This window comes from Siniperca chuatsi, linkage group LG14 (genome assembly GCF_020085105.1).
Source record: "Siniperca chuatsi isolate FFG_IHB_CAS linkage group LG14, ASM2008510v1, whole genome shotgun sequence".
NCBI lineage: Eukaryota > Metazoa > Chordata > Actinopteri > Centrarchiformes > Sinipercidae > Siniperca > Siniperca chuatsi.
Genome location: NC_058055.1, coordinates 9,026,137 through 9,042,817, shown reverse-complemented (window position 1 = coordinate 9,042,817; position 16,681 = coordinate 9,026,137). Strand labels below are relative to the sequence as shown.

Genomic DNA, 16,681 nt, shown 5'->3' with positions numbered 1-16,681 from the left:
TTCTAATTATTAAAACAATATAAAATGTGTGCACAGCTAAACCACACTGACACTGACACACTGCAGCTAAAAAAAGAAGTAAGAAACTTAACTGCTATTTGATGATAATAATATTGTTTAATCTTTGCAATTCCAATGAAATGCATTGCAATAACAATATTACACTACTAGACTTCCATTACCAATTACAACTTTCACAGATTATAGTTTACTATTATTAATGTTTTTGTTGTTTTATTTATTCCCTGCCTCTGAGTGTCTTCATGCTTTTTTGCTTTTGTGATAGTTGTGCCTGGGTGGCTGTAAGAATTTCCCATTGGTATTAATAAAGTATCTATAGCGATCTATATGTTACAGAATTAGGCTACTCTGTTTAGTCAAATAATGCTTCCATGGCAACATCATCAATTGATAAATCAAGCAACAAGCCTGTGCTGGCAGAAAAGATTCACTGTACAGTAAATACTTCATATCTATTTCACCTAGATCTAGGAAGGTTTCATTCGTAGTGAACCAATCAGATTGGGTTTTTTTGTGGGCGGGTTTAGGGGCGTTATAGGAGGGGCGAGTCCCGGAAGAGGTGGTTCCTAACGTTTATTGTCAAGCGCCATAAAACAATACGAAGAAGAAAAAGAGGAAGAGATGGTTCCTCTCTTCAGGCAGGTACCGCAGGTGCTGCTGTCCGGAATAGGAGCCGATTCACATGTGTTTTGTGAGAAAAACAGTTTCACAGTTTCAGGTATTTGTTATACTAAAGGGATCGCTTGTGCTTGAAGCCAGTTGCGAACACACTAAGCTTACATGCTTTTTACCTACAAGACAGCTGTTAGAATTATAAAACCACTTCTTCTATCATGCAGTTAGCCTAAGACAACAGTAAGCAGCAGAAGACGCCTCGAGTCTACGCTGGGTCTGAAAGAGTAACGTTAAATGAAATGATCTGCACCAGCTCAGCTTCCAAAAAAATCACCCTCTATGCTGCCAAAGATCATTAATAAAATAAGATAGTCAGCGACGTTAAAGACGACTAGTCAGAATACATTTTCACAAGTATGGAACGAAAAGAAGACTTATTTTATTTCCTGACGTTTTTGTTTTGATAATGTAGACAAAGTAGTGTACCCAATAAGTGAGCAAGCTACTCTTGCAAAGTAGGCTTTTAACTGCTGTATGCAGGCAAATCAGCATTCTGAAAGGAAAGTATTGCACCAGAAATGGCAACCTCAGCTGATTACAAGTTCAAAGCAGTATGAGCAGAATCCAGCTTGCTGGCTGTATAGCCTGAAATCAAAGTCATTTAGATGTCTAAGAAGATATATGGCTTAGATGTCAGTAGAGTAAAATATATTTAAAATATATATATATATTTGGCTCTCTCTAGGACAGTAGGGTAGACTGCAGGTTAAGCTGCATTGCCTGACATGTGAAATGCAGTAGTCAATACTGCATTTCACAGTTGCACTCAGCAGTCAAGAAACTTAAGTTATCTCCTCTGCATGTATGTGTTACTTTATGCACCTGTAATCTTGTGGAACTGCCTTGTGTTGCAGCACTCTGAGACTTCTCCTTAATCTACCTTGATCTCTATTGTACCTCGTCTGTGCGTTGCTTTGAACAAAAGTGTCTGTCAGATGAATAAATGTAAATCAAAATATTGATGCTCATGTGAGGTCATCAATATGCACCAATACTGCCTATAGACTAACATTTTTATAAAGCTGACTAAACAAGTAGGCTAATTCAGAAGATACTTTGTGTTTAAGGTACATTTTCAGCTGCAGGGGTTCTTAAGATGCAAAAAAATCAGAACAGACCAGTCAATAAGTAAATGCCTAAAAAGTCAATGGGAACCATAAAGATGTGAGCTCAGTGCTGAAATGAAACCAGATCCAAGATTTTATATTTAGTAAATATTCCATTATAATATAATTATTAATATTCAATTCCAGTATTTCCACTCAAAACATTATAGAGTAACACCACTATCCAAGCGGTCTTTGAAAAGTGTTCAATCAAAAGTGCAGTGTTCCTGCAGTTGTGATCCACTAGATGGCTTCAGAGGCCATTAGTTTTCCATCTGTAAGTATCATAGACTGTATATAAAGATTTATATACAGTCTATGGTAAGTACAGTCAATTTTGGACAAATCTTATCGTGTTATCATTAGACAATTAAAATATTCTATGTATTTTTTTGTCTTTAAGGCATGTTTCTCCTTTGTGTGTCAGAGGTGGAGATATTTAGCAGTGATCACATAACAGTACTTAAGTCTTAAACATCAATTCAGTTTGTGTCAGCAACCTATGAACTGTCCTTATACACTCAGAATGACATTTTTCCAAACCAGCTATAAAACTTCACTTGATTAAATAATTTGCATTTGAGGCCTGACTTGTATTTGGTTCTGCATCAGTGGCTGGCATGTGTTTGTGATCTCGGAGCTAACCGCAAGAGACCTGCGATATAGGCCTACCTCTATATATAAAAAGGACAATGATATATTATGCAAATAAAAACCTTGCATATTTATTTATTCTATGCAAAGAACAATACATGTAACAAACTTGACATGACAATATTTGCATGCCTAGACCTACTCCACAGTATGTGAAAGTAATGAAGTTTGAAGTTATTGAAGTAATTTGTTTTTGGGTGTACTGATCTATTTGGTGAGAAAAATCTACCATGCAACTGCAGTCAGAGGAATTTCTCACTGAACACCATCAAACCTTTCACTGCACTGTGGGGAGAAAGTAATTCAGACCCGTTAAGACACACTGTGATCTGTCTGGTTCCTTCTGTTTTATTCCCATGAAAATCTAGTCATTGGGAAATATAGTCATAGGATATCTGCCATCATTATCCACTGCAGGTTTACACTGGAAGCCTAATTAATCATCATTGGGTGTTGGACATCTCTTTACCAAAATTAGTAAGCAATAACAGTGAGCAAGGTGTGCTTGCTTGGGCTGGCTGACATGTTGTGTTCACTTTTCCTTTGTAAAAATAAAAAGGAATGGGATTTTATATTTTTATTAATTAATTTTTCATGGTTTAGCTAGTGAATCCATACCTTAAGCATCTACACACCTTTCTGTACACACACTCCAACAAAGCCCTGCAAGATATACTCTAGTGCTTTATTGTGTGTGTGTGTGTATATATATATATATATATATATATATAACACTATATATAAGGCTTTTGGATGATACCCTGTTAAGAGCCTTATTCATATTGTATGCTACAGGTAGTCTCTTTAAGCCATCTGTGTTGACATTTTTATCTCAGCGCTTACTTTCAGAGGAAATTCAGAGCACCAATATGCTGAGTATACTTCCAGCATCCTGGGATATGTTAGTCTAGCTGCACCATGTTGCTTTGACACCGTGCCATGCAAAGGACAATGATTAATTTAAAAATCCCATCTGAGCTTTACAGACCTGAGAAAGTGTATTGCCTCTCTTGACACATTCCAGATCAATTATATATGGGCAGCACCATGTGGCGCACACTAGATAACTGCTTTCAGCCCCACAGATATGCTATTGCTTGCCAGTCAACTAGGCCTAAAGAAGGGGAATATGGGTGAGTGAGGCAGGATGTTGTTGACAGGAGAGCTCTCCTTTTCTTTTGGTACTCGAGGCCTCTCTGTCTCCAACTGCCAGAATTCTCCAGCACTGCAGAGAGAAGTTTTCTGCTTTCTGCAAACTTTACAGTTGACCTCCTCACCACATTTTTGAGCCAGTGGAGATGTTCTTTCAGTATAATGCTATGCTCAGCCAAGGAGAAAATGCACACAATAGAGGTTTGAGAGGAGCCCAGCACAGGAGGAGGGCTTTCAGATCAATTTTTCTCCTGGGAGACCACCTAACTTTTTCACACCAGCAGCTACAGTGAAAAAGGAACAGCTTTGCTATGAAGTGTCATGCCATGGTTATTTTGTCATGACTGACAAAATGAGCACAAAGAGACTTGAGATGATACCTGTCTTCATCAATCTTATAAAAATTGAAATGAATGAAATTTTAAAATACAACTCATGTTTAACTGTTAAGAGGTACAGTATTTTTGAATTAATTCCATTGGGTTACTGTAGCGAGGCAATGTCATTTTTGTCTCCACAATTAATAGAATGTGAAGTTAAACTGAAATCTCTTGATTGTTTACCACAAAAAAAACTGCAAACTGTATGAACCAATATTTAGTTTTTATTTGGTAGTACCATGTGCCAGTGCAGAACACACAAGTGACACTATTGCTAATATTACAATTGCATAGTCTTACATTTGAGATTTATCAGGGTATTTCACTGTTTTGCACTGATAATTCAAGCATTGCAGTTTGTGGTTTTATTTTAAAGCAACATTCATGTGGCAATGACAACACTGGCCCATGTATTAAGGAGAACTAGATATGGTATTGCAAAATGGCCACCCTTTTTTCCAAAGTTATTTGCTCATATAAGCTAAAAAGGCTTTTCTCCTGATTGGCTTCACATGCAACATAGTGTCTCTTTCCCTAGCTCCAAGGATCACACAGCCTTTCTAGGCTTTAAAAAAGTCTTTTTAAAATAATGTTGGAGTTTATGGGTTGAACAATGGTAATTGACCTAGAGTGCCTTTCGAGGTGTCAACAATTTTATAGGTGTGTCTTTTATAATGCCAGTGTTTTCTTACAACACAGTAGTCTTCACCTCTACGTCCATGTACTGGCTTTTTCCTTTGATAGCTTTTCCTCCACACTGGGTGCCACATCCCTGCTGCTGTCAGGCAGACAGATGACATCATCAGGAAAACTAGCTGCCTTTTATTACTTAGTGTGTGACAGCCTGAATGATGACCACAGAGAATTTACTCTGCAGTATCCGTTGTGATAATGTGCCATGATGAACTTTGGCCTCTGTCCAAGAGTAAATATTGTGTGAACCATCTCTTTTGCATACATATGCAGCTATCTACATTTGTTTGCATGAGTGGCCTATAGCCTCTATATCCAAAAGTGACATGACCTTTTGTCACAATGTACCACTACCCTCTAATGCTCTGCAGTCCACAGCAGAGTTTCATTACTCTCCCTGCGAAGCTTATCAGGGAGTCCTTTTTCTCCCTCAACAATTTTATCCTGTCAGCTCTTAATATGTGTGAACCACTGTTAGTTAAGTGAACAATGCCAAAGAGCTCATGTAGCTAAAATGGGCAGTATGTTTTCTTTCATACGAGAGGCGAGAGGCATACTGTAGCCGCTTCACATTTCCTTATTCCACCTCTAAGACACTCAGCGCTTCTTTGTGTGCCCTATTCAAAACATTGTATATAGACTATATGAGTCAATATGTAATTTATGTATTTCAAGAAAGTATTTTTTGGTGCAGCTTGAGGAGGTGTAAGAGCAATGGGACGCAAGTGTAGCTTTGCTGTCACAAGCAGAGGTGTTTTGGGAATTGCCCTAGCAAGCAGTCAGCTGCACTCATGCATATGGAATGAAGTGCACAGGAACACAGACTCTCTCATTCACCTTTATTGCCCAACCACCATTGCTATGGCCAAGGGCAGGTCACATTTTTTAATTTGCCAGTTTAATGCAGGATGACCACCGCTCCACCCGGCTAAATCTTTGCTAAGGTGCTGGAGGCATCAATGAGTCTGAAACTGATAGAAGAGATTTCCGCACACTTAGATCTATACAGTGTTTAACTTTATTTCAAGGTTCATCAGACTTTCATCAGCACATACATGATGTATAATCAAGCCCAATCCCTCTCAAAGCTCCATTTACTATGTGATGAAATTGTTAAATAGTACTATTATATATGTTGTATTTTTCTATATTCACTGTGTGCTCCACCCCTTTTTTGTATTTTATAGTAGTAGTAGTAGTAGTAGTAGCATGGCTTTCATTTGTATGCCTCACAGTATGCCATTCAGTACTTAAAATTCCCAAGAGGTGGAGCTTCTACCACCAGGGTGTGCGCAGGTGTATTGCATACTGCCAATGATTAGAATGGGATTGGTTATTTTTACCTGCCTGTCCATTGCTGAATCATATATGCTCTGATGGAGCAAAAGCTTAAAATAAAGTGTAACACTACATAGATCTAAGTGTGTGGGAATCTCTTCTATCAATTTGCCAGTTTAAAAAACATGGTCATTCTTGGTTCATGGAGAGAGATGGAACAGCAGTGCCAAGATGTATTCTAAGATTGCTATCCAAAACCATCACTTCAGAATTAAGATCATAAGGTTCATAGCCCTCTTTGCCTTACAATGCATTTGACTGTCAATGCCTTTGGAGTGGCAGGAAGATGCCAAGAGAGAGTAATGTGGTTAGGGTTAGGGTTAGGCAACCAAGGCCAAGGAAACCAACATGGAGAATTAAGGATAGACCAGAAAAGAACAGCCACAAGGGCTTAAGTTAAATTAATTTAAAGGATAATGCCTAACATCCAGTAAGAACTGAATCCAGCTCTTCAAGTCCAACTCCTGAGACATATAACAGCAGGCAGTTACCAATTCTGGAGTCTAAAAACAGTGTTGAACACAGCACGTAGGCAAGTTTTTTAAGGTATGTTTTAGAGTGCAATGTAGAGCAGCTTTACAAAACACTGAAACTAACTAACTAACTATATATATATATATATAATAAAGCACTAGAGTATATCTTGCAGGGCTTTGTTGGAGTGTGTGTACAAAAAGGTGTGTAGATGCTTGAGGTATGAATTCACTAGCTAAACCGTGAAAAATTAATTAATAAAAACAAAATAAAATCCCATTCCTTTTTATTTTTACAAAGGAAAAGTGAACACAAAACTAAATTGTTCTAAAGAAAGACAAAGGCTAAGCAGTCAGTGTCTGGAACTTGTATTTCCTCTGTTCTAAACAATCAATGATAATGCACTATAGTTGGTTGGGTTAGTGTGGAGAAATCAATCACAAATTATCTTGGAAGCCAAACTGTAGATTAGACTTTTTTGTTTTAGATGTATCTTGTGGGGAGACATCAGAGGTAATGTGATATCTGACCTGTTTCTGACAACAGACATCTGGATATTTAATGTGCAATGTATCATCAGCAATACTATATATTCTAAACATATTAAGACAACTGTATGAAAAGTGAACTTCTTTATTTAGGTTGTGAAGAAAAAACGAAACACAAAAACAGCTTACCTGAATAATTTTTCTTAAGTGCTGGTTAAAAAAAAAGAATCCTGAGTTTTCCCTCCAAGTCAACGGTGTGGCTTTGGTACAACAACAGAATGTGAAACTGAACAGGTGGTATACAATTTCCTCATATCTCAATGGCAGGTTTAACAGTGATCATTTACAGTATTCAGTCTCAAAAGGCTTTGACTAGTCATGTTTTATACAGTATGTGAAAACTAAAGTGACAAGAACAAAATATTTACACCATCATACAGAATAAAGCAATAAAAACTTTGATTGTTTTATTCATATTTAAAGCACATTATTGCATTCCACTTTAGGCATTGAGTTTTGAATAGCTCGTTTTTCCATAAAGGAATTCCAATGAACATCTTTTATTTTAATTGTTTTTTATTACTATAGAACATCCACTAGGCACTGATTTTGTATTTTTGCAAATCAAGACACCCCGATGTCTAAGTTAAACCTGAGCTAAATTTGGTTGAAGAAGTGAAAATGTTTTCTACGTTACATATAACCATTGTTTCAAACACATTGAAATTACTATATTCTAACATGTAGTTAGAACCTGCTTCACACTGAAATATAGTAAATATAATTAAGCCTAGTGTTAACATACACCGATCAGCCATAACATTATAACCACCTGCCTAATATTGTGTAGGTACCCCTTTGGCTGCCAAAACAGCCCTGACCCGTCGAGGCATGGACTCCACTAGACCTCTGAAGGTGTGCTGTGATATCTGGCACCAAGACGTTTGCAGCAAATCCTTTAAGTCCGGTTGCGAGTTGAGGCCTCTATGGATTGGACTTGTTTGTCCATTACATCCCACAGATGCTCAATTGGATTGAAGTCTGGGGAATTTAGAGGCCAAGTCAACACTTTGAACTCATTGTTGTGTTCCTCAAACCATTCCTGAACCATTTTAGCTTTGTGGCAGGCCGCATTATCCTGCTGAAGAGGCCAATGCCATCAGAGAATACTGTTTCCATGAAACGATGTACATGGTCTGCAACAATGCTTAGGTAGGTGGTACGTGTCAAAGTAACATCCACATGAATGGCAGGACCCACGGTTTCCCAGCAGATCATTGCCCAAAGCATCACACTGCCTCTGCAGGCTTGCTTTCTTCCCATAGTGCATCCTGGTGCCATTTGTTCCCCAGGTAAGCGATGCACACGCACCCGGCCATCCATGTGCTGTAAAAGAAAACATGATTCATCAGACCAGGCCACCTTCTTCCATTGCTCCGTGGTCCAGTTTTGATGCTCACATGCCCATTGTAGGCGCTTTCGGTAGTGGACAGGGGTCAGCATGCGCACCCTGACTGGTCTGCGGCTATGCAGCCCCATACGCAACAAACTGCGATGCACTGTGTGTTCTGACACCTTTCTATCAAAACCAGCATGAACTTTTTCAGCAATTTGAGTTACAGTAGCTCATCTGTTGGATCGGACCACACTTCACTCCCCACGAGCATCAGTGAGCCTTGGCCGTTCATGACCCTGTCGCCGGTTCATCGCTTTTCCTTCCTTGGACCACTTTCAATAGGTACTGACCACTGCAGACCGGGAACACCCCACAAGAGCTGCAGTTTTGGAGAGGTTCTGACCCAGTTGTCTAGCCATCACAATTTGGCCCTTGTCAAAGTCGCACAAATCCTTACGCTTGCCCATTTTTCCTACTTCTAACACATCAACTTTGAGGAGAAAATTTTCACTTGCTGCCTATTATATCCCACCCACTGACAAGTGCCATGCTAACGAGATTATCAGTGTTATTCACTTCACCTGTCAGTGGTCATAATGTTATGGCTGATCGGTGTATATGTGTAGGTGTCTTGTGAACTGCAACTCACCAAATCAGTGGTTATTAGGCAGGTTTACTGATGTTATGATGACAAGTTAAATACCAGAAACACATGCAGTTTCTAGCAAAATAGTTATTTTAGGTGATTATTATGTGCAACTTCATAAACTTGCGTGTCCATTATCCAGTATCCACCACGTGTAGGATGAAAATCGACATCAACATATTGGAGAGTCTATTGTGGTGAAGTCATTCATCAAGTCCTCTAACTGCATTATGTATGTTTTGCATTAATGGAACCCTCAACAATGTTTTTCGGTGGAGCAGTCTTCTGCTTGGGCTTGGTTTTGTGGCTGTGATTGTCAGACACTGGACTTGACTCTCTGCTCCCTGATTTGGACAGCTCAGACTGTAAGTTTGAACTGCCAAGCAATCTGGATGTAAGCAGGTTTTGGCTTGAGGTGACAGAGGTGGGGATCTGATAAGGGCTGAATCGCAACCATGACCGAGAGCTGCGGAAACAGTGGTTTCTAGCCAGCGTAGAGGTTGCAAAACTGGTGGGGAGAGCTGGAGCAATTGTAGCTGGTGCTGCCATGTAGCGGTATGGATAGGAGAACAATCCTCCAAAGGGTGAGATTCCCTGTATGAAAAAATAAAATAGTTAATTTTCCTACTACATCATGGATTTTCTAATCTTCCTACATTTTAATGTACAGCCTTGTAAAATAAAAATATTACATTAGTTTATTAAATATTAGGTATTGACACATAAATATTAGGTATTGACACTGTGGCATTAAACAAACAAAAACAATTACAAGTTACAATGCCATGCATATATCTGTGATTTGATTGAGTTTATACTGATTTTATAGTGGAATTCCAAGGTGTTAGCAAATGATGTCAATAAGGAATATTGATCTAATCCTATCAAGCAACAAGAGTAGCCAAGTATTTAACACTTACTTTACAGTGACACTGACCAGCCTACTGTGGGTCTTCAAGTTATGTATAACAGTTTCATACGGGCTTATTCTGAGGGTGCATTATTCATGTTTTATATTTATACTGTTGTTTGCACACAGTAATTGCTTTTCAGAGAAAAACAAGATAGTAAGCAATCAAGAGGCCAATTTTCACTCTTCGGGAAAATTTACAGAAATGGTATGAGAGAACTGTTTGGGAGCCAAGAGAGTGTAAATTTTAAGTAGACAGAAGAAATCTGCACTTTACTACACCAATTTAAATGATAATAACAAGAGCACAGTGACTTCTGCTCAAACTGCTTGTGAACGCTTCATGTGAAGCCATTTGTGTCCCCTCGTCACAGGTTGTGTGTCTACGAGTTGTGAGCAGATCAGCGGAGGAGTGATTTTACCTTCTAAGATTAGAGAAAAGTCAGGAATATAAGCAGAATTTTGTGTAGCAGATTTTTGTTTTTTATTATTTTCCTACCCTGGTGATCATCTTGCAACTCCTAAAATTAATCTCTTAGGTTGGGGACCACTGGCCTGCATTAGAATATTGGTTCAAATCAAGTCAAGTCATTTTTTATTCATATAGCCCAATATCACAAATCTCAAATTTTCCTCAAGAGGCTTTGCAATCTGTGACTGTAAAATGTCAAATCATTTGAGGCTTGCACTGCAGCAACAGATTGACCCTGCAGATTTCTATCTGAACTTCAAATCTGCCTCTCATTATACAGCCTCCAAGCCCCTACCTTACTGGCCATCTGGCTCTCTCTTTCTTCAACAAAGGAAGGGAGAGTTACAGTATAACACACTGGATGAATTTTCTCTATCCCGGTTTTCCTTGTTATCCAGTCCAAGCGGCAGAGTTATGCATTTTTGGGCTATAAAGACATTTCTTCAAGAACTCTTTCGGATCATCGTCTCCCCATCGAGATCAGATCTCAAATCTCAGATATACACAAATTGCCTTTCATAAGTTGTGTATATACTGCCTTGAATTTGAATTACATATTTCATTCATGCTTATTAAGAGCACACTCTTATGGCTTGGGTTGGATTTAAGTACAATTTAAAGGGTCAGTTCACCCAAGTTACAAAAAGATATTTCTACTTTTTCCCAGAGGTGCTAGAGAGATTTCTGAAATTTCTACTGCCATCCCAATATATGTAATTTTCATTCGTGTTCAGAGGGTTATTCTGGATAATCCACATACCTTACTGTAAACAGTTTTCACCGCAAGTGCTTTCCACCTAAGCAAGAGGCCCAATGAATTGTTGATAGCAAGGTCTGAAAATTATCCTGAATAACTAGGGCATTGTTTCTGTAAAGACTCCTTCAATATAATTTTTAAGTGTGAGTCTGAGGAGCAATGAAATTCCCTTCCCCTTGGAGTGGTGGCAGATGTTTCTGTGAGAAAATATGTGCTTAGTGCATGGACCCTTTAAGGAGCCAACATCCTCATCTTATATCTGTTCACTAAGTGTGTTAAAATATGTGTGATATTAGAATACAGTGCTCCTGCTGAAGCGTACCTGAGATGCCAGCATGTGCTGTGACAGGTGAAACATGAAGGGAGATGGAGAGGTGATGCTTTGAGAAGAAAGGCCTCCATTTTCTAGATTATTTACTCCGGGCAAAGAAGAAAACAGGTGTCCCATACCCGTGGTGGAAAACGCCTCTGGCTTCACTGACAACTGTCCAGGATGAAACAGCAAAGGTGCCCCGAGCTTAAGAAACTGTTGGCTGAGCGCACTTGAGAAATCCAAAGTCTGAAGGTGACCATCCCCGAGGGATGATGAGCTCTGCATTTGTAACATCATAGGCAGGACACCTTTGATTCCGCTCACGTGCTTTTTTGAAGAATCAATCTCCATAAGGTACATATCATCCGACGTTCTAAACACTGTTCTTTCTTTTGTTGTGTCGTGACTGTTGTTACTCTTACTGAAAGCAGACTTGTTCCACAGTATCTCCTCGCTCTTCTCACTCAAAGTAGACATATGTTTAGTTCTGGAAGGGCTGGCTTCAGCAATGTCCTCATCTTGTAAATCAATATCTGAATCACTTCCAATATTGTTCTCATCTGTGGGAAAAAAAAACCATTATATTCATTAAATGTATTTGTAGTTAAAAGTCAAAAGAGCATATGTCTGCCTTGTTAGTACTGTATATTATTAGAACACAGTGGGGGCAGAGGTGACAGAGTCTTGAGAGAGAGATGACTTTGTGCAAACATCTTGAGGCATGAATCAACTGTTAGTTTCTGGGTGTTCATCGAGACAGTGTTTATATGTGACTAGCCTTGGGGTTAGTCACACATGAACACTGTCTCGATGAACACCCAGAAACTAACAGTTGATTCATTAAAGCAAACTATTTTTGTTTTGTCAAATTGAGTCACACAGTAAATTGGTTGGTTGAGGTCTCCATCTGAACAACTTCCCTCCATGTTTGTGTAGTTCACGTCACTGCCATCCTAGTGCTTGAGTGGTTAAGATGCAAATCATGTAACCGCAATGCCCCTGGTTCAGTTCCAGCCAGAGACATTTGTTGCATGTCATACCCCTCTCTTTCTCCCCATGTTGTTTGTCTCTGTCAACTGTCCAATAAAGGCAAATATGCCAATGCAGAGAGAGAATGACTCAATCAGGACATCTCACCCGCCGAACTCTTAAAACACATTGTGTTTTTGACCATATTAGTGAAAGTTTATTCTTGACCTTGAAAAAAGGACAAAAAAATCTTAACTCAATGTCCACTTACTAACTGATGAAAACCATATGTGGTGGAAAGCTAATGAAAAAAAAACTAGCATGTAGAAAAAAAGGGTTTTTTAAATCAAATTTCTTTAGTACATATAATGACAAAATATTTGAAACACCCATCTCATATTCTCAGAATACATAATCTCGAGTGACATTTAGGTAACACCTCAGAAAGCCAACAAGGCCTTTTTCCACAGAGGACATTTTGACATGTCACAGTAGTAAAAGCACAGGTGTAAATAATAAAATTGACAATTAGTTCCATTTAGCTTCTCCGCTTTCAGGACCCTGGTATTGTACATGCTGGCTCACTGTCATGACTTACTGGGACACTCTGTGTCTGTGCCAAGTTTATATGTCTGCTGTGAAAAAGGCCTATTGCATTCTGCAATCTTATACGATAATAATGGATAGATGGATAATTTCCTGTTGTAAAAGACTCCCGAATCCCTGAATACAGCAATTATGGTAAGTCATTCATCAAATCATTTGGGTTCATAGAAACATTGCCATAAAGGGTGCTTAAGGACATAATAGACTGTATAAGTTAACCCACCTTGACAGGTTGGCGTGGACATCAGAGGGCTGCTCACCAGATCCCCAGGGGAATAAAACGATTCACTGGTACTGGGTTGTTCACATGAGTCATCAGAATCAGCACAGTCCAGGTCCGCTTTGCTTTGGTTCTCGTGCAGCGAAGAAATGGTTAACTGCTTATTCCTGCGGATCACAAATTGAGATTAGGTCTACATATACGGGTATGTCCTTTAATAGTATGATGAATTCTGATCGCAAAACAAATACCTCTTTTCTCGTCTCCCATTTCCAGTGTCTCTGAATCCTTTGGCAAAAGGATTGTTGTCGATTTTTAGCTGCGTAATCTTAAGGAGAGGAAGACAAATCAGCAAGTTAGTCATTGAAAAAATAGATGTAACCTCAGAGTAAAAGTGTAACATCAGTATCCACAAAGCTCATATGGGACTAATGAGGACCAAGTTTGAGAGCATCTTTTTTTTGGCCCTATAACCCTAAAATTCACCTCTCAGTTTCCCAAACCAGGCGCCAGATTTAGTCTACTCTAATTTTTCATACAAATAAAATCCACATCACTTCAAAATCGTTGCCAGTTGCATCTCGTGTATAATGCGCGCGCGCGCGTGTGTGTGTGTGTGTGGAGGGGGGAGGATGGGGATTTGCCTACCTTTTCATTCTGATACGCAGTGACAGCGATGAACTCCGTCTCCGGGAAAACGTAAGTCCGGAAGGTGCTGTATGGAAGCTTCAATATGTCGTTGGCTCTCACAATGTGAAATCTGGGTTGGTATTTATGCATTGAATTCAAAATTGTCTGGAAAAATAAAGACAAAGAATGTCGAAAATGAATGTTGTTGGCTAGTAAATGACATAATCGACTTTTATTATATAGTTAAATAATGTTGGAAAATAAGTAACAAGGTCACTGTGAGCTCATCTTGACATGTTCTGGGATTTTTCATCATACCAAGTGCAGCCAATTTATAAATTATCAATAACAACTCGATGCTACAACAATTAAAATTTAAATGATTACTACTTACAAATCCGTGCTTATCCGAAATATTATTTGTGAGTTTGAGTTTATGAAAAGCAACGGGCTTGCTCATCCATTGCTCTCCTTTGGCCGGGCTGTCTGGGTGGATGTACATGCGCTTTGGCATCTCCGGGTCAGCTTTTCCAGCCACCATCCAGCGGGAGTTGTGAAACTTGTAGCGGCAGTTATCAACAGCGACAATGTCCATCAGCAGGATATACTTTGCTGTTTCAACCAGCCCGTCTACCCGCACTTTGAAAGACGGAAACATCCTCCTGTAGCAGAGAATGAACGAAAAATGTATGTAGCCTATTCATATGTAAGAAACTTTAAAATGGACTTTTTGAAAGCAAGGAGCCTCTTATTGTAATTTTGGAATATTTTTTTCGTTAATATAAAAGATGAGGTTGGAGGATTCGAAAGTCTGATCAGAGTGGGAATTTAACATTTTTATTATAACTTATAGTAAGGTTGAACTGGAAATCTGGAACTAAGTAAAGGGCCCCCGTGGTCCCCGACGTACAGGTAGGCCTACATTTTAAGAAGGACTCATGTATGGCTATTGGCTTCTTAACAATAACCATCATCTCTGAAATGTGAATTAATGAACATAATGACCTTTATAGTGTATGTAGCCTACTGTTGGCACTCCAAAATTACTCTTGCATTGATATTATGAGATAGTTAGAGCCAGAGAGAGTTTTCTGCAAGACATCTAAAAACCTGATCCCATAATAAAAATAAGTAATATGATATTGGACCATATAAAATTATTTCAAACCCACAACTAAGTCCCACAATTACACTTTCATGGATTGTAGTTTACGTAGCCTACCTTCCTGATTTTGTAATAACCATCTCAGTTCCCCTTTTGTGAAATTCATTCCATAAATTCTTCGAGTCCAGTGTGACTTTCGGGTCATCATCCAGCCCTTCTTCTGACTGCAGGCTCTTCCAGGACCGCGGGTGAGCTGGCTGATGTCGGCGTCCCAGAGCTGCGTGCAGCCCCGAGTCAGAGGCAGCCTGCTCCGACAGAGGCTCGGACAGGGAGGAGACGTCTGGGAAAGTCTGTGCGGGGAGAAACGAGGGCTGAGCGGCGGTAAAGAAGGCTGACAAGGGCAAGGCACCTGGTCGATGAGCTTGGAAAGGATGGTGAGCCATGGCAGCCGCTGTGTCAACGAGATCTCTCATCGGGGCATCAGATCTGACCGGTCGGTACTATAACGTCTCAGGCCACTTGCTGCTGCAAGCGCGCAGGCGTCTACATCCAAATTGCAACTACCTTTTTAAGAGTTAGTGAGTTTTGTAGCATGATCAAGATTTCAAAGGAGGGGATGCTCATTTCCACAAATCTCCAGATACTGAGGCAAAGGCAAGTATGTTCCTTAATGTATCCGCGGGTAGATCCACCAAGCAGAGGTCAGAGCATTTGGGGCCATGCGCAAAGCTTGTTAAAAAAGCTCCACTGCAGTGGCACCATGGAGTGAGGACAGAGAAAGGCAAAGGGATGGCGTTTACACAATAACACGCCTGTCCTCTCCGGCACATGGTATGAGCCACTTCCAAATGTGTGTCCGGAATTAGACTTCAGAGTGCTGGGCGTGGTTTCAACCGCTCAGACTAGAGGGACATAACCGGATAACATGATTAAGTAGCACAGCAGGAATTAATGAATAATAAATAAGTATTTTAACTATTCATTTTTATAACGTTATAGCAGTCCTAATAATGATAAAATTATCAAGAATGAAAATAATCATTTCATTTATGTATTTATTAGGCCTATTATTAGTTGTACTGTTGTTGTTAATAGTATTTAACTATGGCCGAACACAGCCTTTATTCATTACTTATTTTATTTATTCAGTTCTATCTTAAATCTAGATTTAAAACTGATCTTTTCTGCCCAGTTTTTTTATTACTCTTTGCTTGTTTATTGTGTGTGAAGTGTCCACACGTGAAAGGCAAATTTCTTAATATTATTATTCTTGTTATTATTATTATTATTATTATTATTATTATTATTATTATACAGGTAACAATCAACTTATGGAAATCGTTATCTCCTGTCCGAGTTCACTTTACGCTAAAATTTGCAGATGGTGAAATTAACTTTAAAAGCTGAGTCTTCTGCTGCGCCCGACTCCATTCGCTTATCCATCTCTTCTTTTGACTAAGTGGGAATATATGGATCTGTTGATTAAGGCGGACTTGGCGCCAGTTTACTGACGTCCCACAAAGAGCCAAGAACTCTCTCCTGTCACTTCACATTTAGGCAACTCTCCAAATCCTCAAGTTGCCTGCTCCAGTTTTCTTTCCAGTGCAGCCTACAGGCTACACTGCTTAGCTTTTGTAAACCAGGAGAAAAACCTGAGTTAAGAATGAACATCACTC

General features: G+C 39.3%; 1 protein-coding gene across 2 annotated transcripts; it reads right to left on the bottom strand.

Moving 5' to 3' along the window:
• Positions 1-6,804: 6,804 nt before the first annotated feature.
• Positions 6,805-15,832, bottom strand: LOC122888062 (T-box transcription factor TBX2b-like). 2 transcript variants are annotated; one of them, XM_044221970.1, is made up of 7 exons: positions 15,123-15,832; positions 14,295-14,562; positions 13,919-14,065; positions 13,522-13,598; positions 13,274-13,437; positions 11,485-12,035; positions 6,805-9,617 (listed from the first exon to the last, which is right to left on the bottom strand). In XM_044221970.1, the coding sequence occupies exons 1-7, from the start codon at positions 15,476-15,478 to the stop codon at positions 9,252-9,254; spliced, it is 1,929 nt and encodes a 642-aa protein (XP_044077905.1). In that variant the 5' UTR covers positions 15,479-15,832; the 3' UTR covers positions 6,805-9,251. The 2 variants fall into 2 exon arrangements, with proteins under 2 accessions (XP_044077905.1, XP_044077906.1); XM_044221971.1 differs by having other exon boundaries at positions 9,373-9,617; positions 11,613-12,035.
• Between the last annotated feature and the right edge of the window lie 849 nt (positions 15,833-16,681).

Coding starts and splice junctions, on each gene's coding strand:
- LOC122888062 (XM_044221970.1), bottom strand. CDS start 15,478: ATGAGAGATCTCGTTGACACAGCGGCTGCCATGGCTCACCATCCTTTC. Junction 13,599..13,918: donor CTGCGTATCAGAATGAAAAG/GTAGGCAAATCC, acceptor CCTCTCCTTAAG/ATTACGCAGCTAAAAATCGA. Junction 13,438..13,521: donor AATGGGAGACGAGAAAAGAG/GTATTTGTTTTG, acceptor TGTGATCCGCAG/GAATAAGCAGTTAACCATTT.